Source organism: Apus apus, chromosome 3 (assembly GCF_020740795.1).
Source record: "Apus apus isolate bApuApu2 chromosome 3, bApuApu2.pri.cur, whole genome shotgun sequence".
Lineage (NCBI taxonomy): Eukaryota > Metazoa > Chordata > Aves > Apodiformes > Apodidae > Apus > Apus apus.
Genome location: NC_067284.1, coordinates 77,968,518 through 77,994,775, shown reverse-complemented (window position 1 = coordinate 77,994,775; position 26,258 = coordinate 77,968,518). Strand labels below are relative to the sequence as shown.

Here is a 26,258-nt window from a genome sequence, read left to right as displayed (position 1 = left end):
GCCTTGTGGGAAAAGTTCAGAAGGGGAAAGAATTATGTGGTAGTCATTTGGTGGGATAATGCAGAGGAGAAGCCTTGAGCAGTGATAGCTCCATGTTAAAACCTTATATGTAGCCTGTCTCAGGCATCCGAGAAGTAAGCAAGCTCTTCTCTATCCCAAATTATATGCCAGTAAATCCACATGTGATTGGTTTTCAAGGGCCAGCTCTTCTCCTGTTTCAGTTAGGGGTAGTGAAAAAGCTCTTCCTTCAGTGGAGGAGGTGTATTGAAGCCTCTGTCTGAGTGTTGCATTTAGTCCCCCTAAATTTTCCTACCAGAGGAAAAACAGCCTTACAGCATTATTATTTGAGCTGTCGTATTACCTGCCATATAGTTAGTAATATAATATCTCATTAAATGAACTACACTACTGGCAAGAATCCTGTTATGCTGATGGAAGGAAGCAAGTGCTGTATATTTAGGTATTACATGACATGAAACACACTGTGTTTTAATTATTATTGCTAACTATAGAAAATCCTGCAGGATTTTTTTGTGCTTTTGCCTCTGTAAACATTACTTGATTTTGTCATCACAGCCTAAGTTGAAAGAAACATTCTCTGACTGTCAAGACAAAAGCCTGGTCAAATAGTCTAAAGAGAGTGAACCTGAACAACTCCAGTGATTGATGGACAAGGCAGCAGTTAGTGATTTCAAGTAACAGGGATAATTTCAAAGCATGTTCATGGACTTTTTTTGCAGCATGTATACATTTCACCCAGTGTTTAGGAAGGATATGGTTAAGTATCTTCAGTTTCTCTGCAAGGAGTAGCAGGTGTTTTGCCTCACTGCTGAGCATAGCAAAAAGAAAAAAAAAAAGTGGTCAGAGAAAAATGTAGCCTGCTCTTAGTAGAAACCGAACACTTTATTCCTATCCAAAGTTAAACACTTTTTAACCTTGTGAAATAGGACAAGGGTTAATGGCTTTCAGCTGGAAGAGGGTAGACTTAAGTTTGACATTAGGAAGAAGTTGTCTGTTGTGAGGGTGGTGAGACTCTGGCACAGGTTGCCCAGGGAAGTTGAGGACGCCCCATCCCTGGAATTGTTCAAGGGCAGGTTGGATGGGGCCTTGAGCAACCTGGTCTAGTGGGAGGTGTCCCTGCCCATGGCAGGGTGGTTGGAACTTGATGATCTTTATATAGGACTGTTGTCAGAGGAGGTAGGGAGGCAATTAGGAAACTAAAGTCTCCTTGGAACTAAACCTTGCAGGTGAGGTGAAAGACTATAGAAAAGGCTTCAAATACATTGCAGATAAAACTAACACCAGAGGCAATATAGGCCCACTGCTGAATGAGGTGGGTGCCCTGGTGACAGAGGATATACAGAAGGCAGAGGTGCTGAATGCCTTCTTTGCCTCTGTCTTTACTCCTGCAGACCCTCCCCAGGAGCCCCAGACCCCTAAAGCCCCAAGAAAAGCCAGGATAAAGGAGGAGTTTGCTTTGGTAGATGAGAATTGGGTTAGGGATCAGTTAAGCAGTCTAAACATCCATAAATCGGTGGGTCCTGATGGAATGCACTTGTGGGTGCTGAGAGAGATGGCAGAGGTCATTGCTAGGTCACTCTCCATCATCTTTGGTAAGTCATGGGCAACAGGAGAGGTGCCTGAGAGCTGGAGGAAAGCAAATGTCACTCCAGTCTACAAGAAGGGCAAGAAGGAGGACCCGGGTAACTATAGACTGGTCAGAATCACCTCCATCCCTGGAAAGGTGATGGAACAACTTGTCCTTGGCACTATCTCTAGGCATATCAAGGATGAGGGGGTCATTAAGAGCAGTCAACATGGTTTTATCAAGGAGAAGTCACGTTTGACCAACCTTATAGCCTTCTATGAGGAAGTAACTAGGTGGATAGATGATGGCAGAGCAGTAGGTGTGGTTTATCTTGATTTCAGTAAAGCATTTGACACTGTCTCCCACAGCATCCTCATAGATAAACTGAGGAAGTGTGGTCTTGATGATCAGGTCATGAGATGGATTGTGAATTCGTTGAAAGGAAGAAGTCAGAGAGTTGTGGCCAATGGGACAGAATCTAGTTGGAGGTCTGTGACTAGTGGAGTCCCTCAGGGGTTGGTACTGGGACTGGTAGTATTCAATATTTTCATCGATGACCTGGATGAGGGAACAGAGTGTGCCCTCAGCAAGTTTGCTGATGACACAAAACTGGGAGGAGTGACTGACACACCAGAAGGCTGCGCTGACATTCAGCGAGACCTGGACAGGCTGGAGAGTTGGGCGGGGAGAAACTTGATGAAATTCAACAAGGGCAAGTGCAGAGTCTTTCATCTGGGGAAGAACAACCCCATGTACCAGTACAGGTTGGGGGCTGACCTGCTGGACAGCAGTGTAGGAGAAAGGGACCTGGGGGTCCTGGTGGACAGGAGGATGACCATGAGCCAGCAATGTGCCCTTGTAACCAAGAAGGCCAATGGCATCCTGGGGTGCATTAGAAAGGGTGTGGTTAGTAGGTCAAGGGAGGTTCTCCTCCCCCTCTATTCTGCCTTGGTGAGGCCACATATGGATTATTGTGTCCAGTTCTGGGCCCCTCAGTTCAGGAAGGACAGGGAACTGCTGGAAAGAGTCCAGCGCAGAGCCACAAAGATGATTAAGGGAGTTGGAACATCTCCCTTATGAGGAAAGGCTGAGGGAGCTGGGTCTCTTTAGCTTGGAGAAGAGAAGACTGAGGGGCGACCTCATCAATGTTTATAAATACATTAAGGGCGAGTGTCAGGACAGTGGAGCCAGGCTTTTTTCAGTGATGACCAGTGATAGGACAAGGGGCAATGGGTGCAAACTGGAACATAGGAGGTTCCACGTAAACATCAGAAACATCACTTTCCTGTGAGAGTGACAGAGCACTGGAACAGGCTGCCCAGAGAGGTTGTGGAGTCTCCTTCACTGGAGACATTCAAAACCCACCTGGACAGGTTCCTCAGTGATGTGCTCTGGGTGACCCTGCTCTGGCAGGGGGGGTTGGACTAGATGATCTTTCGAGGTCCCTTCCAACCCCTAAGATTCTGTGATCTTTAAGGTCCCTCCCAACCCAAACCATTCTACTGGTCTACGAAATCAAGCTCTCAGAAATTAAAAAACACAGAACCTAATATAAATGCAACATTAAAAAAAAAAAAAAGTTTAAAAATCGGTGGCATATAAGTTTAGGTGATGTATCAGAAACAATGAGTCCCTCTGGATCTCTGACAGTTAATAAAGTAGCACAGTTCCCAGGGAAGGGTTACTGTCACATATGATGTAGTAGTATAAAGTTAATCTCCATTAGAACAAAAAAGCCAAAGTTTTACTAAACAGAAATAGATGAAATCACAAGATCTTATTTCCAGGATTGTGAGTAGTTTTGGAACTTTTAAATGAAGAATAAAACGGCAAGTACAAAACCAGTTGAGCGTGCTTCACAAGTAATTGGTGGTGTGTATGGAATACAGATCAGACTTTATATTCAACACTTGGAAAAGTATTTTAATAACTTGGCAAAGCAAAGGTACTTCTAGTCTTCTGAAGCAGCAGCACTCCTTTTCTACCATTATAAGTTTCTCCATTCTGTCATTTTAATAAAAACAATTCTAGAGTTTAATAAGCTCATTTGAGGGGAGCACTGGTGGCATCAGTGTTAATCTTTGTAGTGTCATGAGCTTCAATCAAAAGGCAAGATGAAACAAAAGGATCAGAAACAAAAGGAATGTGTGACATTCCAGGTTCTGAGAAAGGATGTGGCTCCCAGCTGCAGGAGCTACTGTTCTTTACACTAGGTGCCTCTGTGAATTTACTTCTAGTTAAGTGAGTGAGAATAACTGTTTATACCATCAGAGAAAGAACCTGAGGAAATTTTGCTGGATTCAGATGCTTCTCAGTACCTGGGGAGCAGATTTTCCATTATCTCCAAACTGTTTTTGTATGAGTTTGACTCGTTTTTTTGAGAAATCAGAGACAACAACATAAAACATTTAAGAACCCCATGTGGTTCAGTTCTGGTATGGAGTTTTTATGGCCGTTGGCCAAAGTAAACTGAACAGCTGTGGAGACTGTGTCTTCTTCCAAGGTGTAGACAAACTTTTGTTGCAGCGGTGACATTCCCCTGCTGCCTGGCCTCAGGCTCAGAAATTTGGCTATGCCAAGCTCTCTGAACAGGAGGCTCTCAGAGCACTCCCTAGCTCCCTCTCAAGCTCCCTGGTGTTCCTGTAAAGGCAGTGTTTTACCCAGTTGGCTGCTAGTCAACTGCATTGGCAACAACTCAAGTTAGAGGTTCTCTGATGCTTAAGTCAATACCCTGCCCCAAGCGCCTCTTCTGTCTCCATGTCCAATCCTATATGTCTCTCTGCAGCTCCCTCACTTTTCCCTCTCCCTGCTCCAAGCACTGAGTTTCACTGCCTGCCTCACCAGGCGCTCCAAGAAACTTAACATATCTCACCAGAGCTCTGTGAGTTCTGCTTCTTCCTTTCCCTCTTGTATTCTGTTCTCTTTTCCTTGTCCACTGAGTAAGTCACCTGTCTAAGCCTTTTGGATGCTTGCACAGAGCATCCACAGGTCATTCTGTCACTGAAGAATAATTTGCAAATCTACAAATTTACAAAGATGCTACATTGTTTAAGATTACTGCATAACTAAGAAGTCTGAAAATTGAAGAGGCAAAGGGCAGATCTGTGGACAGTACATAACTGTTACCTCTGCCACCAAAGATATCTTATGAGAAGAAGATGTTTGCTGTGACTGTGCATCACAACCATAATTCTGTCCACATATAGAGAAGACAAGGCAGCTTTAGGAAAAGGGTATGGTAAATCTAGGAATCCTTTTGGAGCAGATTACAATCTATTATATGGAATAAATTTTATGCAGTAGAGACAACTTCAGAGCTTCATCAAATCTCTGGTTAAATACTCAAGTAAGGAAGTTCAGGCTTCTGCCAAACAGTTTCAAGTACGCGTCTCCAAAGTGTGCCCCTGTGAGCTACCTTCTTGTTTCATAATGAGTAATCACAGGCTTCACCAGCCTTCTCACATTTGCTGAGAGACCTGTTTTAGGGCATCAACTACTTATCTGGATGCTGGCTAGAGAAGTAAGAACACAGAGGAAGAAATAAGAATCTCTTTCTTGCCCACATGATCGCAATGCTGGAATGACCAGCTGGCATAATTGCTTCAGGTGGCCGAAGTCTTTATTCAAATATTCATTTTCCTGGTTTTCTCAAGACAGTGGTTTTATGTATGGGTGTTATGGACAGCCCTGGAAGTCACTGAATAAGAGCTCTGTTCCCCTAAACACTGTATAGAACTGTCCTGGGAAACAGTTCCTCTTCCAGACACCTTGCCATGTAAGTAGGTTTCAGTGAGATGTAAATACCGTGCCTGAGGTTACGTGTGCCTTCATCTTGTTCAGGCTGACAGAAAACAGGACCACAGTGCTGAACTGGATAGGAGTGAACTTGAGCGCACACGTGTTTTGACTTTCTTTCGACCTTGATGATGTTAGATCAAAGGAGTTTTGATTAAAGCAGGCAGCACTGAGTCATGGATTCTAAACCAGGTTGTAATTACAGAGAACTGCCTTAGTCACTTTATAGACATAGATATATTAGTTTCATATTTAGGTGGGTTTTTTTCCTGTACTTTGTCTCCATATAGCAAGAGAATCGCCGATTACAAGCCTCATGTTTTACAGGGGGATTAAAGAAACAAATATCCTTTCCGGCTGTAAAACAGGAGTCCTTTGAGTGAGCTGTCTAGACAAGGAAAACTATTTGGTGCTTGGACCCTCTCTGTAATTTCCCATACACTGAAAGATCCAGGCATGTTCAGACTCTGTGCTTTGTGAAAACAAAAAGCTATATTATATACTAAATCAGGACACTTGCTACAATCACAAGTTTTGTTTCTGCAGCTTTTTAGTCAATGACCTTACTTTACCTTTGGAGAGCCAGCTGTGTGATCCATTCCCCTGTATGCTTCCCTTAACAGTTAGCTATTAAGTAAGATAAATACTCTAATTTAGGTAATTCTAAAATCCCCTGTTGTACTTTACTCTGTTTAGGCTGTTAGCAGTCTTGTGGCTCAGGAACTTTGTTATTAAACTATAGTTGGCCGCTGAAAATACAAACACTGTGTTATTGTCTGTTTTCTTAAATACGTAGCTATCAACCCACCATTGTTTACTCATCTTGATTTCCTTTTCTTAGCTTTTCTTAAAAGGGTTTTCTGAATAAGAGAGAGAGTATTCAGGTTTTTTGACCAGATAGGTGAAACTCTGATGATATCAAAAGAGTAAATAATAAGATATGTTATGCAGATGTATGTATGCATAGTGTCTTTCTAGAGCTCTGTCATGGTGACTGGAAAAGGACAGAGTGTTAAAGGTAATAGTGGACCTTTCAGTGTCTTCAATACAGATATGATGCTTGTTCTTTTTGCTGAAATAATTCTACTAAGGAGGATTTGTGGTACATTTCAATGAGTTCAATATGTAGAAACCATTGAACTTTCATATTCAATTCCTTGAGAATAAGCATATTAGCTATTGTATTCTTTGCCAGTACAAATAACCCTTTCTAAGATAAATTCCTTCAGTATTTTTACTTTGTTTAGTAAATCAAGGTACAAAGATCATTAAAATGTTTATTGACAAAACCAACAAACTGACTAAATTTTTCTGCCAGTTAGATTTTGTTGTATGTAGTACATATGGTTTTTGCATGAATTTTGTATCTTAGGTGAAGGTTGTTAGCCAGTGGATCAGTTCAGTAAGAGAAGAGGTGAGTTTTCCATCACTTAAACATCCTAAAGTGAAATTAGATGCCTTTCTGAAAAAGAAGTTAAAATTCCACGGTTTACTCCAATGGTACAGAAATTGCCAGAGACAGTTTTTTAACCTATTTAAGAGGTCTCTTCTGGCCTTAAAATCTGTATGTGATTCTATACATGTTCAAACCCCAACCACATCACATAGGAAAAGCTGGTTTTCAAGACCCCAAAAAAGTCTCTCCCTAGGGCAGCCAGAAGCATGTGTGGATTAATTTGAGCTCTTGGGGAGCAAGATGGCAGCATAACAGGTAATCTGTGTGGATGGCTGATATTTAAGGATCACCTTCTCCAGGCCCAAAGGCGTTGTATCCCCACTAAGAGGAAGTCAAGTAGAAACTCCAAGAGGCCAGCATGGATGAGCAAGCAGCTCCTAGAAAAGCTCAAACTTAAGAAGGAAGGGTACAGGGCGTGGAAGCTAGGGCAGGTATCCTGGGAGGATTACAGAGAGGTTGTCTGAGCAGCTAGGGATCAGGTTAGGAGTGCCACATTCCTGCTAGAATTATATCTTGCCAGGGATGTTAAGAACAATAAGAAAAGCTTCTTTAGGTATGTTGGGAAGAAAAGGACATCCAAGGATAGTGTAGGCCCTCTCCTGAAGGAAACAGGCAAAGTAGCAACACAGGCTATTGAGAAGGCTGAGGTCCTCAATGACTTCCTTGCTTCAGTCTTCTCTGGCAAGTGCTCCAACCTCAACACAAAGGCCACAGAAGGTGAAAGCACTGACTGGTAGAATGAATTACCCCCCACTGTAGGTGTAGAGCAGGTTCATGACCATCTAAAGAACCTGAAGGTGCATAAATCTATGGGACCTGATGGGATTCACCCACAGGTCCTGAGGGAGCTGGTGGATGAAAATGCTAAGCCTCTGTCCAACATATTTGAGAGGTCATGGCAGTCTCATGAGGTTCCCCCTGGTTGGAAAAAAGGGAACATAGCACCTACTTTTAAAAAGGGGAAAAAGGAAGACCCAGGGAATTCCCGGCTGGTCAGTTTCACCTCTGTGCCTGGCAAGGTCATGGATCAGATCCTCCTGGAAAGTCTGCTAAGGCATATGGAAAGTAGAGGTGGTTGGTGATAGAAAACATGGCTTCACTAAGGGCAAGTCATGCCTGATCAATCTGGTAGCCTTCTACAACAAGGCTACAGAGATGGTGGATGGTGGCAGAGCAACTGACTTCATCTACCTGGATTTTATGCAAGGCATTTGACACTGTCCCACATGACATCCTGGTCTCCAAACTGACAAGGCATGGATTTGACAGGTGGACCATTCGGTGGGTAAGAGATTGGCTGGATGGCCACACCCAGAGAGTTGTGGTCAATGGCTCAATGTCCAAATGGAGGCAGGTGACGAGTGGTGTCCTTCAGAGGTCATTACTGGGAGCAGTGCTGTTTAACATCTTTGTTGGAGACATGGACAGTGGGATTGAGTGTATGCTCAGCAAGTTTGCTGATGAGACCAAGCTGTGTGGTGTGGTTGACACCCTGGAGGGAAGGGACGCCATCCAGAGGGACCTTGACAGGCTAGAGAGGTGGGTCAGTGCCAACCTCATGAAGTTCAACAAGGCCAAGTGGAGGGTCCTGCACCTGGGTCAGTGCAACCCCAGGCACAAATACAGGCTGGAGGGAGAATGGCTGGAGAGCAGTCCTGAGGAGAAGGACTTGGGGGTTGTAGCAGATGAGAAGCTCGACATGAGCCTCTAACTCTTTGGTTCAGTGAGTGCCTATGGCTTTCACTGGAGGTAGAATGCTGGTAGGTTCCATCACATGAAGTTCTACTGTAATGAGCAGAATTAATTATAGTAGCTAGTACCTTGATAAATCAAAAGTGAATCACTTTATTCACCATTTAATTTGTAATTACCCTTGGGGCACAGTGCAGAAAGTAATTCCAAGTGCACAGCAACCTTAACAGTCATAATGGTTTCTAGGAAAGAAATATAGCAGTAATTTCTCTGCTTCAAACTGCAAAGGAATTTAGGAGGTAGCAGGTACTAATCCTAATATCCTGGCAGGTTCCCAGTTTTCTCTTAATGTTCTTCCTCCTGAAAAACACACCATGACATCTTTAACCCTTTGACCACAGATGGCCAGGGCCTTGGGTTTAGGTCTTACTTTGGATGAAAATGAAAAGAATATATTCCTGGCACTTGTAATACACTTACAAAACATTCTGCCACAAGCAACTGTGCTTCAGTATAGTTTTATGGGCAGCTGAGTCAAAGAAAGACTTAACTCGTGCAAGTGACTCTTCTAAGGTGGGAACTACAAATTAAGGGATCAGTATAGAAACCACACAGGCATTGTCATTATTTGCCTACCTGAGTAAGGTTAGTAATATGTGTAAATTTACAGGAGTGAAGCCAGAAGACTCAATCCACAGATATTTATCACGTACACATACACCATCAAATCCTCTTCTGTGCTGAGGGCCAGAAAGAGATGTGTGCAGCACTTTTGCACACTGGATGCAGCCGTACCCTTGAACTCTTCTTGTAGGCACAGTGGGTTCAGTTTCACACCTGTTGTTGACTGAATAACACTACACTGGCAGAATCTGTAAATCAATCAGAGATGGTCATATTTAAACTATGTCTTACTCTGTGGTACATAGCATAATGCCATGATTGGCAGGTTTGGTGAAGCAGATGGGAGAGAGTTAACCACAAATGTTGTCTGACTAAGATATTTCCTGTGAAGTTAGCACTGAAACAATTTCTGAAGTTGTACGTGTGCTTACATGAAATTTTTGTGTCTTGTCTTTGGTGTTTTCCTTCCCAGTGTATAGAGGGACGTTACTGCATCCGTTTGTCAAAATGGCCCATCTGTTGTTTTTCTGCACTCTTCAAAATTGTCTGCCTTTGTCACATGGCCTGTCTGATGTTAAAATTCTCCGTTGCAGATCTTGATGAGTGCGTGAACGGCACAATATGTGGCAGTCATGGGTTCTGTGAAAATATGGATGGCTCCTACCGCTGCCTCTGTTACCAAGGGTATCAGGACACACAGGATGGGCACGGGTGTACAGGTGAGTTCTTGGGTGCAAGCAGTCATTCCTGCAAGGTTTTAGCAAGCCAAACGTGGCATATGAGCAAAAGGCATTTCTTCACAAGAAGGTTTTTGTTTTCCATTGCTATTTTGTTAAAGTACCACTTACTCGTAAAATAAGGTTGTGCTGGGCTTTACTCACTGAACTTCTTGCCAGATGGAAACTTAACTGTGTATTTGCTTGTTGAGAACCTGTTATTAATATTGAATGGAAACCAACAGCAAATAATCTCAGACACCCATTTTATCTCATTAAACAAACCCCAGAACACCCATAATTTCTGCACATCAGTACGATTCACAGATATAAATAATGGTAGATTGATTTTAATACTCAAGCCTATTGAAACGCAACTTCCGTTTAGTGCCATAGCTGAATAACCAGAACTCTCTACTACCCCCCGACAGAAAATAAGGTCTGGCCCATGGTACAATCAGTCTGTATTAGATGACACGCCTCCCTAGGCACATTGTATTTGAACAGTTTTTAGCATTGGCTTCCAGCTGGCAATTGGCAGGCAAGACACCTATCACCGTGAAAAGATGTGAGCCTTCTGCAGATGTGTAAATACTGCACATTTCTCTTGTGAGTAACAGTTTTCCAGAGTTGTTGTTAATACTGATGGTTGGACCTGAGAGCCATCTGAGGCCGCACAAGTTTCTGATATTAATACCAGATCAAGGAAAGATATTCATTAAGCAATTTCGTCAAGCCAGACTCAGGATGAAGCATATTTACCAGGAACAGAGACATAAACAATGCAAAGAGAGAATTTTTGCAGAAATACTTGTGTGTGTTTCCTAATATACTAAATAGTTTTCTTAGAAAATTCTGGTGTGGAAATAAATGTCATTTTGAGTTGCCAGGGAAGTGATTCTTCACCATAAAATAATGTCTTAGAGGGGTTTTTTGTCATGTATACTCTATATAATATAAAATACTTACAAAATTTGATGCCAGTTATCTACCAAAGCATTTTTATGAAAAGATTAATTTCTTTAGTTGCTGGCCAGGCAACATTCCCCAGAGTAGACTTATTCCTTAAGACAAGTATACAGCAAAAAGATAACAAAAAATCTAAGTTTAATTTGAATGTGCTGAGAAAACCCTAAGATAAAATGCCTGTTTATATAAAAATACGCAAAAATCAGCATTCAGTCATATGACTAGATTTTCATTCTTGCTGGGTAAGAGGTAAAAAGTACAAAATATTGCCTCATGAGTTATACTTTAGACCACAGTCCACTGCAGGAATCTCTGAATTGTGATATGCAAATCATGATTTTCAGATTCTGTCATTAGTAGACAAAGTAGATTTTCAAACATAAACTTGACCAACTGAAAATAAAGTAAATTTAAGTTATCCTGACAGTATTTGGAAACCTTTGTTTGAACTGCAGACAACTCTCTCATTAATCAAAAAAGCATTTTGGGATAGACACATGTTGAAGATACGTGGGGGTTTTGGGGGAGACAAGTTTGCAGTGTTCAGCAGGGGCTCCCTGGGTGACCTGGGCATAACCCTCATGGGTTCCAGATCAGCCTGTGAGGCCATGACACGTGGTGGCAGTGGGGCTGGGGAATTCACTGCTCAGCGGATGTTTACAAGGAAAATGGGGTTTTGAGGAGAAAAGGGAAATCTCTTTTCATAACGCCATCTGAATTACACCGAAACCTACTTATTTTCCTCCTTGAGTTCAGTGGAAGTTTGATAATAAGTAAGAAAACAGATTCAATTACCCTGAATCCTAAGTTCCAGAAAAAAGGAAAAAAAAAAAAAAAAAGCCTGAAAAATATTGAAAGTCAGTGTTTTGGTCTACAAGAAGCACCTAATCAGCACCAATAGTCTATAAACTGTACTGTGGCTTTCAGGGGCCTTTATTTCAAAGGACTGACCACTTGTTTATGAACAAGTTTAAGTGAGTTTTCAAACCTTCCTCAGAGACCACATCTGTAATCCAGCAGACAATATTGGCACAGATACAGCAGATAAAAGAACAAAGTGTCAGTAATGGGTCTGAATTGATTTATGTTTGGGATTTTTTCCCCCAGATGTGAATGAATGTGAAATGCTGAGTGGAGTATGTGGCGAAGCCCTCTGTGAAAATGTCGATGGTTCTTTCCTGTGCCTGTGCTCTGATGAAAACCAGGAGTATGATCCAATGACCGGACAGTGTCGCTTCCGTACCTCACCAGGTAAAATGCCAGTGGACTTTTGCCTGCTTGGCATGATTTCCATTGCCTATGTAAGCCATGGAAAGTAGTGTAAATGCTGGTGTTGCTTTAACTGCAATAGAAAAATTTAAAACTTTGTCTTCTTGAAAGTTTTTGCATGAGAAGGGGCATTTACAGGATGGAGTCTGTTATCAGTGAACCATTAGCAGTGACAAATATAGCAGAAACACCCTCTAAATTTTACACATCAACAGACTTGGCAGTAGTCATGAACAGTCAAAGCAGGTAAGATCAAATAATCTCTTGTTTGCTGTACAGTAGCAATGGAAGGTGATATGGAATCAAGTCTGTGACCTGAGTGATTCTATTTTCTGTTCAAATGTTTTCAGATAAATACTAGTGTGATTGGACCATGTTTAAGGGAGCGTATTACTAAAACCGAAATTGAACATAGCAGTATCCTAGTGTTATCTAGTACTAACATAAGTCCTCAGGAAAGGTCATTGGGAAAGCAAAAATCAAAGCACTGAATGGTTGTCGATCTCTTTGAGTGCCTTTTTCAGTGCCGTTGCCTGTTTTACTCCATCTGCTATCCTGTTTTTCCTAGTAATCCGTTGTACTGGATTTGTGAACTTTGGTTTGGGTGTTGCAAATGCTAGTGGAAATACACTCATTCAAAATTAGTTTAGAACTCTTTAAAGTTGCCTCCACATTTCTGTACTGATCTAGTTTGGAGAAAGGAACAAGCCCACAATTTGGACCAGTGGAGATCAAGAACTCAAGATATTTACTTGCACAGCTATTTTTCCCCTTAAGAATGCAAATCTTGCTATTTTTCTTATTTTGTTCTTATACTGCAGGCTGATCTAGCTTCCAGAAATCTTTAGAATAACTGGCTCTAGTGCCAGGATGCAAACTCTACAGCTTACAAGGCTGTGGCTATTTTCTCCTATCACTCATGGTCTTTCAGACTTTTAAACAAGGTTGAAATATCTGTGACCTAATGGCAACAAGTATGTAGATCACTGAATGTAGCACACTCAGCAGCACTAAAGAAGTTGCCTGTGAAATGTCATTAACAGCTGATTGACAAACTGCAACCTTTGCAAAATCTTCTGAGAAAGATTAAAGCTTGCAGGAGCTTGTTTTATGAAGGAGGAGCTAAGATGGCTGAGGCAGCAGAGCAATGCCCAGTGGTACTACCTCCATTTCTGTTTGCAAGGAAAAGCACAGCAGTACCTTTCCACCATGAAGCAGATCAGCTTAAGGATCTACTGATGATAAATAAAGTAGCAGTAGTTAAATTTCTTCCATGAATTTATGGAAAAAGAGTGTCTCAATTATATTATCAAGATTTGCAGGAGATGCTAATGCCGTCCTTTTTTTTGGTACTGTAAGGAGGTTGTACTTGGGAGAATTCATCTACATGTCAAAACAAAACCTAAGCTAAAGAAATTCACAGCCCATGTAAAAAGAAATCAGGTCCAAGGAGCACTCAAGGACACACCCAAACACTACTGTGGGGAGAGAAGGGATGAAAAACCCGGTGTGGCTGATTGTACTGTCAACAGATGAATACTCTGCTGTCAGTACTAACTCCATTTTGTTGTCATCGGTGAACACAGCTTTACTGTGATCAGTTTGGAAAAAAAGTAATTCTTCTCCCCCTTAAGGCTTCATCAGGCTCTAACAAAACATGCGTTTCACCTTTGTTCTCTGATAAGATCATCAAGGAGGAAGTTCTCACACAGGAGACCAGAAGACGCAAGCTAGGACCCAGTGGGATGAACTTACACCTTGTGCTCTTGAACTAGAATAAGGAAAAGTGGCAGTACTAGAAACAGAGTTCTTACTATGTATTCTCTTACTTTTCTTCCAGAGTAAAAGGAGGAAAGTACTCCTTGTTCATTCTTCTTTAAAAGAATTCTTGCTTTTCTGTATATCCTGCAGCCTTGCTGGGTTGGGTTTTTTTTCTCTTATCCATTGGCTTCTGTTTCTCAAGACCTCAGAGAGTGACCAGTCAAGTGGTGGCACTGTCTCTTGTACCTCTGGTTTTGACACTTCAGGAGCTGACAATACACACTTCATTCTTCTGTATCTGCTCTTTTTTCTTGTCCCTATTTTGTTCTGGGAACCAATGGGTGGCCCTTACGCAGCTGTCAACTGAAGAGGGAACAAGCCCAGTCTTTTCCTTTCCATTTATAAGTGGCATAAGCCCTGTCTGCTCACTGCAGGATGAGCAAATAACAGCAATATTGGTTTGCCCAACGATGAGTACTTCAGCCTCCCCCAAGACCAGCTACAGCATGATCATACAGGAATAGCTTGCAAAGTAATCTCCCTGCAAAGATTGATAAAACAGCCACACACCCTCTGGCTGTGACAAGCCACATACTCAAGTCAGGTGCAGTGCTTTGTGAGCTCCTATGGTGCATGTGGGCATTATCTGTCAGCATCATGCCTATTTTCAGAAATAAATAATTTAATTTGCATTATCCTGGTGCAGGTATCTATAGCTCAGTGTGGTTTACTGAGCTTCTGGTTATTTCTCATTTTGTATTTCTGTGCATAAAGAACTGTTTATCCAGCTCATACTAGGTGCAAATAGGTGAAGATTGTTCAAATGTTACTTAATTTGGGAATTTTTTGCATGCAGTAAAGGACTGCTAGCTTTGTGCAGTGCTGTGTGTTCACACTTTACTTGCCATTAGGGCTCTGGAGAGTTCTTTCTCTTTTGATTTCACTTGGTGGAAATTAATCTATAATTAGCTGTGTCCTGAAACAGTCATCTCAGAGCATGCATCAGCAATTCTAGCCTGTATTGTCATGTTCCAGTAACAAACCAAACAAAAGTAATTGTGCAAGGTTTGATTGTCTTATTCCCCTCCCCTCTGCCCCACTTTCACAAAGCATAGCAAATGCTTCAGAAGGAAGAAAAGATAAAGGAGGAAACAACTGTCTTTTCTATTAGATGAAACTTCACTGTTGTAGATCTTTGCACCTAAGACAGAAAAGAATGCCTGGTTTGGCTTAAAGTCTTTTCATGTATTCTTTTAACAAGATACATAAAGCCATTTATGATTAATTTCTAGCAAGTACCAAGCTGAATGCAGTTTGAGTAATAATCCATATTGACATTGTTTTAATTTTTTCTACATAAGAAAAAATACATGGTTTAGTATGCAACTAAGTTACTAATATCTACTAATTTATTACTAATGTCTAATAATTTATTACTAATGTATCTCATTGCAATGAATCCAGAAACTATAAAGGATGGTATATATTTGAGGATAATAATAGGTATGATTTTAAATGAGAATTGCAAAGAAAAATATGTGTGTAAACATAAGCATATCAGCAGAAATCAGACTTGCATATACGAAGGTCAGTAAGAGCATGACAGTAAGACTGCATGACAGCTCAGCCACTAAAAAGAATTCCAGTGGGAGAACTCCACTAAGGTACTAGCCCCCACTTAGTTGCCTACAGCTCATTTAGATGTTGCTTTCTCCTGGTTACCTGCAATGTGACCAGTTATTTCTGGCAAGATTTTTAACATTTAATAGGATTTATAAGTTAAAAATCACAATTTTGGTGCCCAAGCATGAGTCCCTCCTAGACTGATTTGTATTAAAACAAAGTCAATTCTCCCTGCATCTAACCAACCACCAGCACAAAACATTTGAGGCTGCCAAGTAACAGTGTATAAATCTGATCCAAAAGCCTTCCTCAACTAGAAATATGATGCCCAAATTCTAAATTTCCTAAACTTTAAGGGCTTTCAAAATGTTAGGAATTCAAAGGAAAATCTTCATATTTGTATTTGTTTTTTATGGCAACGTGTTTGGTCCTCTCAGGTAAATAGTGAACTGAATTTCAGTCGACTATGAACGTAGCCTTCGATAGACTTTTTAAATGTGCATCACTTGCACTAATCCCTGAATGGTGCACGTGCACAAGTATGTGTATGCACTGCACACTCACACATTAGGTTTTGCCACATGTGGAGCCAATTGGAAAATCTGAACAAGTACACCCTGGCAATAGGCACATATCAGCCTGTTTTTACTGTCTTTTTGATAGTCAGGTCTGAAAGTGTGTTACTCAAGCTGCTTGCTCAGAATTACTGGAGCCTTTGCTGATGTTTTAGAAGTCGTGAACCTGTAATGATGATTTTTCTCTTCAGCAACCACCTTACTGATTCCACCTGTGAATAAGAGGTGTTGGCACACAGTTTTGCAGTATTTAGGATCCCATCAGTTCTGTGTTTTGTCTTTTTTAGATCACAGTTGTTGACAGGACACTATTTGAGCAAATACTGACATATATGCTGAAGTCTAAGCGTAGGCCAATATCCTTATTATCCACTGAATCCTATATTACTAATGCACATTTTTGCATCAAACACGCTGAAGCGTATTGTTGGATCAGGTTTACATTAAGGTATAGAAATCCGTTGCTAACAAATATTTCAAAGTTCAATCTAGCAGCAACTATCAGAATCTCACTTATAGGCTGTTAATAGAAGTGTCATATCAACGACCTGGTAACGTTATGTTCCTTTACCAGCCTGCCTTAGGTAGAGAGATATTTTACATTTTCTAGCAACAAAAAACCTGAAACAACAGTGATACAACAAAAAAGAAGTATCCATTTCCTATCCTATTTTGTCAATACACATAGTGAAACCACTTCCAAAGACAACCTGTTTACTAAATGGTTAATAATATATGAGAGAGAAATTCTAAGCTTGTAGACACAGACTGGTCTTGGTTTAAAAAAAATAAAAATTAAAAAAAAAAAGAGAGATTTGTGTCTCATTTGCTTTCCAAACATTCATGACGCCTGCTTGACTAACCCTCAATCACAGCTGTGTAAACAAAAGACTTTTTAAGTTGCTGAACAGATAATGGGAGGAGAAACTGACACATCATATGAAACAATGACATTATGAGACTCTCTCCCCTTCCTTCTGATGTCATTTCTCTGCTAAACAGCTTGAAAACTGCCATGCTTTTTATCCTGTTGAAGATTTGGCTTTGATTCACTTAGACAGGTGGCAAATGGCCAAGGGAAATGTGTAATTTAGTGGCTAAAGTACTGCGCTCTCACCTTGGAATAACACATTTAGTTCAGTTGCATTTCTGTGACACACAATAGTCTTAACATAGTTTCTACCGGATAGCAGCTGATACCACAAAACCACCACACTTTATGAAATCCAGTGCATTCTGGAAAATTGTCATTATCTGATGAGAGGAGACCACAAGCTAAACTAACAAAGATGAAATAAGCACTCGGCTTGTTGTTTCCTTTCATGAACAACTTAGTTATATTGACAAAACAGCAAAGTTTGCCTTATAGGGGGCAACATTGTACTGAATTTGAATAGAGGTGTTTGCCAGCCCCTCAACCTCCCAAAACAGTCACTTTTCGGAGGAAAATAGAAATAAATCTGGTTGTCTGTTTGGAATTAGAAGCCAAAAGAACTATGACACACATTCATGCTATTGGAGTGTAATAATAGGCAATCTGTATTGGCATTTTTAAACTGCTTTTCTCAAAACAGATCTAGTATTTACACGTTCAGTAAAGTTGCTTTGTCCTATCTGCTTGAGGGAATGTGGGTGGCAGGGATAACTGGCTTTTGAGGTAACAAGAGCTGGAGCTCATTCCTTCAGCATTTGTTGGACAATCACGATCTTCAAGCTCCCACCTAACAGCCATTATTTTTTAAGTGGATGGAATGAGAAGAAAATTCATCCTATAACTGGCAGAAAAAGGCTGAGCTTGACCTTCAGGAAACAGAAGCAGACAGATGAGATGGTCAGCTGAACTTGGCTCTCCCAGGTGTTCCAACACTTGAAAGTGGGCCAGCCTGAAGCTCTTTCCTGACAAGAACTGCAAGGCAAACAAAGGCAGTTTATATGCCACAGTTCTTTGGGCCTTGCTAATCTTCTAGCATTTTGAAATGCACTGTCACTCAAGTATAAAATAAGGTTTTGATTCTCCTCAGGATACATGCATTACTAGAGAAATGCCTCATGCTCATATTGTGTGAGATCCTGAGCAGAAATGAATGAAATCTCAAACAATGGAAAATCAGCCAACATGCAATCATTTTAATAGGTTTTTGTGAATTAAACAGTTGTAAAATGCTAAGCATAACAAATTTCCCAAGATGAAAAGGGAAATAAACTAGTCACTGTAAGATTTATCTGTCTTAAGTTCCTGAACAAAGTTTTGAGTTTGATTAATAAATGTGCATTTGTTATTTTAGAACTCAGTTACTTCATTGATGGTCTAGGAGAAGTTTTTCATAGTGATCAAATGGGAATAGCAGTTTTACATGATAGCTCCCACTTCTGAGCTCCTGATGAGAATTTTTGTGGAAGTGCAAGGTTAGACAAAGTTCTGCAAACACAGAGGCTTTAACTAGGTATTTATTTTCAAACTCGCTTCTTGGTGTATTTTAGGAGTGCCTTGCCTTAGGAAGGTCTTCGAGTATTAACAGGGTTGGTTTTTTCTAATTGGATCTATGGGAGAGACTGTTTTTCCTCCAGTCCTCATAAATACTGTGAGAGGACTCACTCAACTGCTAAAGGCAGAAAATCTGGCTTTTTGGCAAGTGTCTATTTTAAAGTGAAACACAGAGTCAGTTAGCTTGGCTTCTGTGTTACAGTCCTCTGCTCACTGTGTAGTCCATCAGTTACTTTTGCAAAAACCACCAAGGACCAAGAGTGGAACATGCTTTTTTCTCAGTAAAATTAAAAGGAGCTGGAAATGTTTAGTATTCTGAAAACTGGGCCTTTTCAGTTTGTGTTTTAGCTCCTTTATCTGTAAAATAAGATTGTAATGTTTGCTCACCTTTGTGAAATCTTCCAGATTCAGACAAAAAATCCTATGATAGTAGTTGGGCGTGGTAGATAGATGAATGTGACAGCAGGTAGTTCATGCATTGCTTAAAAATTAAAGAAGTGCAAATGGGAAGAATCCCTTTGTGGCCAAGCTGGAGAACAGGACTGAAAAAGTCAAAGGAAGGTTGTCAACTTCCACCATTTCTCCTAAGAACAAAAAAGTTAAACCAAAACTTGTACTTAACCATTTTCTTCCCTACTTGACAACACTGTTGTTCATTGCGCTGAAATTGAGGTACTGAGGCTCTTCCAATTCTCCTGTAAAACTGGTTTATTTCACATCTTATGTGTGTTTTGTTTTCTTTTCACCTTTAGGATTACCAGTAGAGGCTGATCAACACGAAGATGGGAAGAAGGAGTGCTACTACAATCTGAATGATGCTAATTTCTGTGACAATGTGCTTACATCCAATGTCACTAAACAGGAATGCTGCTGTACCTTGGGTGCTGGCTGGGGTGATAACTGTGAAATCTTCCCATGCCCTGTCTTTGGAACTGGTAAGAGGAGGCCTTCTGTCCTGTAGCAAACTTCTGAAGCATTATGTTTATGTTAACAGTATTGTGTTTTGCCTTCAGAGAAGGCTTGCTCATTAAATCCCATATTCTGTAGTATTTAGTCATGACTTATCCATGGGAAGCTTCCACAGAGGAAGACTTAATAGGAATAATTCATCCATGGTGTAAATCTATTGGCTTTGCTGCAGTTACCCTAGAGAAAAAAACAGCCTATTTCTGAACAGCGTTATCTCCAACTGATTTGAAACAAAGATGGATTCTTACAGAAGCTTTTTCCAGATGCTATGGTAACATGTTAGATTTTTTTTCCACAAGCTGGAAAAGAGAGGTAAGGGGGTACAATATTTTTTAATCTGCAGCTATTGTTTCTAATGTTGTTTCTAGAGCACTATGAATTACTGATACATATTATGACATTAGTTTTATGTTTTGCTACTTACTGAACACTTCAGTTAATCATGTTGTCTGCAGAAAATTGTTTAGCCTCTAAATATTACATTAGAAAAACATAGCCATATGATATTTGTCACATATATTGAAAACAGTACTTGAAACATAAACAGTGATGGCTGAAATTCAGAATCCAGCTGGAAAAAATCACATAAGAGAGAACATGTGTAAACTTTTTGAGATTAAACACTGAAGATTACTTTTCACACAAATGTATCATCATGTTTAATTCCTGTTTTAACTGTAGCTTAGAATCAGTGAAACTGAAATTAAATGCATTACAGAAAGAGCCTCTCTGCTTGGATAGGTTTATTTGATTCTCTATAGTCTCCCAAGATGCTTTAAATAATTTCCCTCTGTAATCCACACCATGTTCTCCTGTTGCAGTCAATTAATTTTTTTCCTGTATAAGGGTTGAAGAATGTGGACAGGGGTTTGTATCTCAGTTGGGGTATGTCTAGATTGCAGGCTGCAGTATAGCTCAGAGAGGCCCATGCTAGCTTTAATTAAAACAATTTGGCTACTGGGGTATTTTTATAACTGCAGTGCACCACAGAACTCAGTAAGGACTACATTCTTCTGCTAAGGAGCAAGGTAAACTCATTTGTATGGAGCTCTCTGATGCTGTGGCTACCCTAGCTAGGTTTTTCGAAGCTAGTTCTGCAAACTGAGAGCAGGGGGAAGTTGGGCTGCAGCATTTGCATCTACCATTTACCTAAAGGTGTGCATGATTGTCTGATAGATGTGAACAAGGCAAAACGTCACCTCAGATCTCTCAAAATACCCTGAAACACATATGTAACACATACCCATGTGACTAACTCCTCCTTCATTTTTTGTTTTCTCTCTCTCCTAGCTGAATTTACTGATTTGTGTCCTGAAGGGAAAGGTTTCATTCCCTCTGGAGAATCTTACGGGCTTCTTGCTCAGAATTACAAAGGTCAGTACTGATTTGTATTAAGTTTATTTCAGAAGTTCTGGTACGTGATGAACTAGAAATGTGATCCAGCAATGTAAACATACTAATTCAAATTTTATTAGGTGACAAAAATGGCTTGTGATATGAAACATTACTGAAAATCATCATTTGACAGATTGTTAAGAATGTCAATTACACAGACTCTGTAATATTCTGGGTTAATTTATAGCAAGCACTATAGAGTATGAGAGTAGGTGCTGAGACCACAAGCCTCATATAGCCATTTACATATGAAATAGAGGGCCACCTTAACTTTGTAAATACATGTATGGGGAGTTGGGAAAGAGAAAAAAAGTTCTGTAAATGTTAAGCATACAAGTGAGAATGAATATAAAAACTGAAGAGAAGTTCAGCAATGATGTTTTCATTATAGAACTTTATTAAATAACTGTTGAACAAAATATTGTATAGAAATGTGAAGGTGAGAAGGGGTTTGTGGGTGTGAGCAGGAGAGAGCTGGCATCCCTAAGAAGGAAGAGTGGGATTGGCAAAATTCGTTTTCAAGCTTCAGAAGTTGCCGCTGATATAAATTGTGAAATTAGTTTTACTTGGCATAAACACACTGTATTTGTGTTAGCTAAAATGAGGTCAACACATTATCTTTAAGTTTTGTAACAGCTACAGGATCTTCAGAAAAGCACTCCCATTTTAGATATTTGTTCCTATTGGAATTGTTGATTTACAAATCAAGAACTAGATACAGAAAGTACTCTGTGTTCAAATCACTTAAAATGCAGTAGAATTTACTATTTTAAAAATGCCTTAATAGAAGCATGATACCACATGGTTGGTAGATAAACATCTGTAAGAGTTGCTTCTAGCTAGATACTAATCTGTCAGACCTAGTGCTGAGAGATTACAAAAAACTGATGGGATTGAAAGATTTTGGGGATTTTCCTAATGACTGACACATGAACTTTTTCAAACTATCCTTTCTCACTGACTGGGACACTACTAGGTTGGTTTTCCTATCAACTTAGTGAGTAGACCATGATTGAGTTCAGTTCTCTATCCTGTCAATATCTTTTTGTGTTATCCTCATCAGGTGTTCCTTTGCACCTTAAAAGTGCATGGGACATGGAAAAGATACTAAAGATTGTAAGGCAGTAATACTCAGATTGATTCATGTGGGCATTTAAGTAGGATAACTCACAAAACACCTCCCCTCTCTGGAAGTGTTGCTTTGTCCACCAACTTGGGGGAAAGAACCAAGTGCCATTGGATGAATCCAGACCTGAGACTGATGGTAGCAGGGACCAGTGTTGGACAGACTGACAATTTATATCTAGACACTGTCACAGAGCTCATCTGAAAGGACTTAATACTCTGCAAGTATTTTTATTCAAGGCTTGTTGAAGCATGTTGAGTATCTTTGCAGATCTAAGATTTCTGAATACCTTTGCAATGTACATTTGGGACATGCTGTGGCACAGTCTGTCCAAATGCATCTCTGAAAATCTGCATAGTTTGTGTTGTGCTACCTTGGGGTTGGTAGTATCTCTAGCTGCCATAAGTGTTGAAGTGTGGGAAGAGTTCATCTGGAAATATCTTCCACAAATCCTTGCCATAATAAGACTATTTCTGTTTTCAAGAAGTTTATTTTGTAATAACCCTAGAAAGCATAGAATCACAGAATCATTTAGGTTGGAAAAGGCTTTTAAGAAAATCAAGTCCAACCTTTAATCCTACTTTACCATGCTCACCCCTAAGCCATGTCCCCAAGCACAAAGGACAAACAATAAATGGTTAAGTACTGTGATCTTTCTCTGTTACACTGGCATATGCTTCTTTTGCTTTTGTCCACAAACTTAGTGACTGGAAGAGTGTCTGTTAAAATAAACAGCTTTGTAGCACTTTCAGTTCTTCTGAAAAAAGTAAGCGTTTGAAAAATTCACATTTAAAACTGCTTTACAGCTGGAAATAACAGCTTTGGGTTAAAATCTGCATTGCCCCAGAGTATATGTGGGAGGTAGTGGATTAAGATAGTTGGTATTAAGAGGAGAATCACCTACTTGTGCTTTTTATTGCCATTTTTAATACTAGCCTAACCTAACAGGTCTAGCAAATGAAAAGTAGGTTGGAAGTAGTTGCAGCCTTATATTTAGCAGCAGATACAATTGTTCCTCTGTGGTGGAAAGTCTGCAATTAAGTTGTGCATATAGCTTTGAAAAACAAAGTCACAAGCAGTGTGGATATGAATATTCCCTACCATGCACAGCAGAGTCACCAAACTGTGGAGAGAGAACTGTCACCAAGTCTATCCATAAACATAACTGCTTAGTTTTGCAATTAGATGGTGTGATTAAATTAGATACATGGTGGGAATCCCTTGGGTAAAGCAAATTATACTGAAAAATACAGGCCATATTCTTTATCTGTTTTGCTTGGAGCTAAGAACAATGTGGCACCAAAGGAAAGAAAGGGAAGCTGCAGACTCTTCCAGTCTCTGTGTGCCACAGGAATTATTCTGACAAGGAAAAGGGAAAGTCATGGTCCACCAGTTCTCCGTTTCCCACTCTGACTACAAGAACACCGTAACCTCTTCCATAACAGTTTTGTTGTGTTGTTTGGTTGGTTGGTTGGTTTTTTTCCTGTGGATATCTGTGCTCCCAGGGCCCTCTGTTTAAAGTGAAGTTTGCTTGAACAGAGAAGTGCAGCAGCTTTATTCCATCTTGCTCCTCTGCATGGCCTCACAGTAATTATGGTAACACACAATCTTTCATGTTTTCTTCCCAGATGCTGATGAATGCCAACTCTTTGGACAAGAAATCTGTAAAAATGGCTTCTGTTTGAACACACAGCCAGGTTATGAGTGCTACTGCAAACAAGGCACATACTATGACCCTGTTAAGCTCCAGTGCTTTGGTAAGTTTATTTAAAGTGGTCTTGTCACTATAATGGTATGCAGATGGGCAAAACAAGCAGACTTGTGCAACAGGATTCCCATCAGAACTGCAGTATTCCCAGCGAGGGGAGGAACACTGGGCCTTCAAACTCCTGGAACAGCTTTTTAAGAGACATTGGGTCATTTCCCTTCTCTTCTGCTTGGCTGGGCAGCAATTCTGGCTGACATGGCAATGGCACGTAGAGCAGCGTTTGTTTTATTTGCTTCCTTTTTCAGCAAATTGCTCACAGGAGGTTGCATCTCCAAAACAGCCTCTTGTGCTCCCTTGAGTGCCAAGCCTAGAGCTGCTACCAACCTTTATGCAGGCAGCACAAAGTGATGGGTGGTGACTCCCTCCTTACATGCACACTGCTGCTTCGCTCTGCCAAGGCACAATTTAGACTTCTGTTCTTTGTACATGAGGGGAGCAGTGAAAGCCTGCATGTTGAGGCTCACCTTGCGTTTGGTAAGTGTGTTGCTTTTGCTATAATAAAGCAAAGTAACACAGATAATTTTTTTTTCCACTGACAGATATTTTCCACAAGGAGTTAATACACAATGTGAAATTACAGTCCAGGTCATTGATAAGCCCATTTTATCTGCACAACCTTGTACTCCTTTGGCTCTGACATTCAACTGAAAATGACTCATAACCGTGACCCTGGCTTTTCTGCTTTGTAAGCAGAAAACCATGTGTAATGTGCAAAATAGGATAATGAAAGAAAGTAATTTTTGCAACCACAGTCAGAGAGCCTTTCACCTCGGGATTCTATGATTGTTCTTTACTAAGGGTGGGGTTTTTGCTGATTTAATGTAATTTATTCGAAGTAAAATGGCCTTCTCTTCCCTTTGAGCTACATTTCTGCTATTTCTCTCCAAGACAAACTAAGGAATAGAGCTACTGTGGCTATGTAAAGTGATCTCTTCTCCTGACCAGTTCTGGAAGAACCTCAGAGAGTATGCCCACCTCTAATGCCTACTGGTACTGTCCTAAAGGGACAGGAATGTGGGAAGCAGCTGCAGCTGTGCTGGATGCAGGGTATGCCTGGCACTTCAACTCCCCCAGCAAGCCGCCTCCTTATCCAGATGCTCCCTAGTACTTGAGGATTAGAGGTCAGCATCCTGCTGATCTGTCTGTCCTTCTCCATGGACACAGGCAAGATTTGCTGCCAGCAAGCAGTATTTGTGGTAATTAACAGAAGGCATGCAGGGAAATCTGCTCCTATTATAGAAAAATATAAACATGGATTAACACAATGCGACTACTTTGTGCTGGCTCTCCTTGATACATTTCCTTCCATTTTAAAGACACGGATGAATGTCAGGACCCAAACAGCTGTATTGATGGCCAGTGCATTAACACAGAAGGATCTTACAACTGTTTCTGTACACACCCAATGGTTCTGGACCCAACAGAAAAGCGATGCATCAGACCAGCAGATTCAAGTGGTATGATCCATTATATGTATTACTGAAGTGAGTACACCTCTACAAGGTGGTGCTGACATGGCTACAGACCCCAGTAAGCTTAGGCTGGGTCATGCTTGGATGAGCCTGCTCTTTTTGGAGGATTTTGGAAGGCAATGCTTGGACCATCAGCTGTTGCTCCAGAAGGCATCGTGATGTAGGACTCCACAGGGCTCCACTTTGACAAAGCAAACAGGAGATTGCTGGAAGTATTAATGAGATTAGGCTTAGGCTGGAGACTCTTCAGCCCCCCCAGTTCACCAGCTCTGCCCCTGCCTCATCCAGCCTTGTAGGTAATGAGGCTCAGCCCATTTGCTGTCTCCCTAAGGCTGTTGTTTGGCTGTAGACTAACTCTGGAGATTCAGTTCACAGTAAGCAACTGCTTCTAACAAAGCAAGGAATAAAAACAGGAATAATGGGATGTAGGAGGAAATAGCTGAAATTGTATCTGTGCTTTCAAATGATTAATACTGAGCTCTCATTTTCAAACTGTGGGTTGCAGCATCACTGTTAAAGTAAGGTTTTTCAGTGTTCTTTTAATTTCAGTAGACAGTGATTTCAGAAAAAAAAATGTAAGATATTATGAGATTCTTAGAAACGTCTCAGAAATCCAGAGCATTACACAGTCTGCACAGCTTTGTCTATGCCACACACATCTTTGAAAGAAATGTTACAATGGGTTTGATTAATATTGGCACTGTATAGCCATGAATCCAGACCTCTGGTCTCTGCAACTTGCAATGAATTTTCTTAAGATGCTTCTGTGAAAGGAAATGGGAATACAGACGGAATGCCTGCTTTAGTCACTCAAAATTATGACTGATACTTTTGAGGAGTAATGTGCCATCCTCTTCCCTGACACTGTGAAAGAACCACAGCACTTCTATTGTTCAATCTTCAGTTAAACAAACCAAGAGCAGGATTGTCGTTTGGGTTCATCTAGGATGTGAAGAGAATGCAAGGGCCTAAAGG

The 26,258-nt window shown here is 40.6% G+C and overlaps 1 protein-coding gene across 8 annotated transcripts in view; it reads left to right on the top strand.

Moving 5' to 3' along the window:
• The window catches only part of LTBP1 (latent transforming growth factor beta binding protein 1), a 184,715-nt gene that overhangs the window by 140,537 nt on the left and 17,920 nt on the right, over positions 1–26,258 (top strand). For 7 of the 8 annotated variants that reach the window (XM_051613894.1, XM_051613887.1, XM_051613891.1 and 4 more), the window contains 6 exons: positions 9,749–9,874; positions 11,948–12,091; positions 19,306–19,488; positions 20,813–20,896; positions 23,672–23,800; positions 25,128–25,268. In XM_051613894.1, the coding sequence (XP_051469854.1) occupies positions 9,749–9,874; positions 11,948–12,091; positions 19,306–19,488; positions 20,813–20,896; positions 23,672–23,800; positions 25,128–25,268 (807 nt within the window). The remainder of the gene's footprint in view (positions 1–9,748; positions 9,875–11,947; positions 12,092–19,305; positions 19,489–20,812; positions 20,897–23,671; positions 23,801–25,127; positions 25,269–26,258) is intronic. The other variant, XM_051613889.1, reaches the window with a different exon arrangement.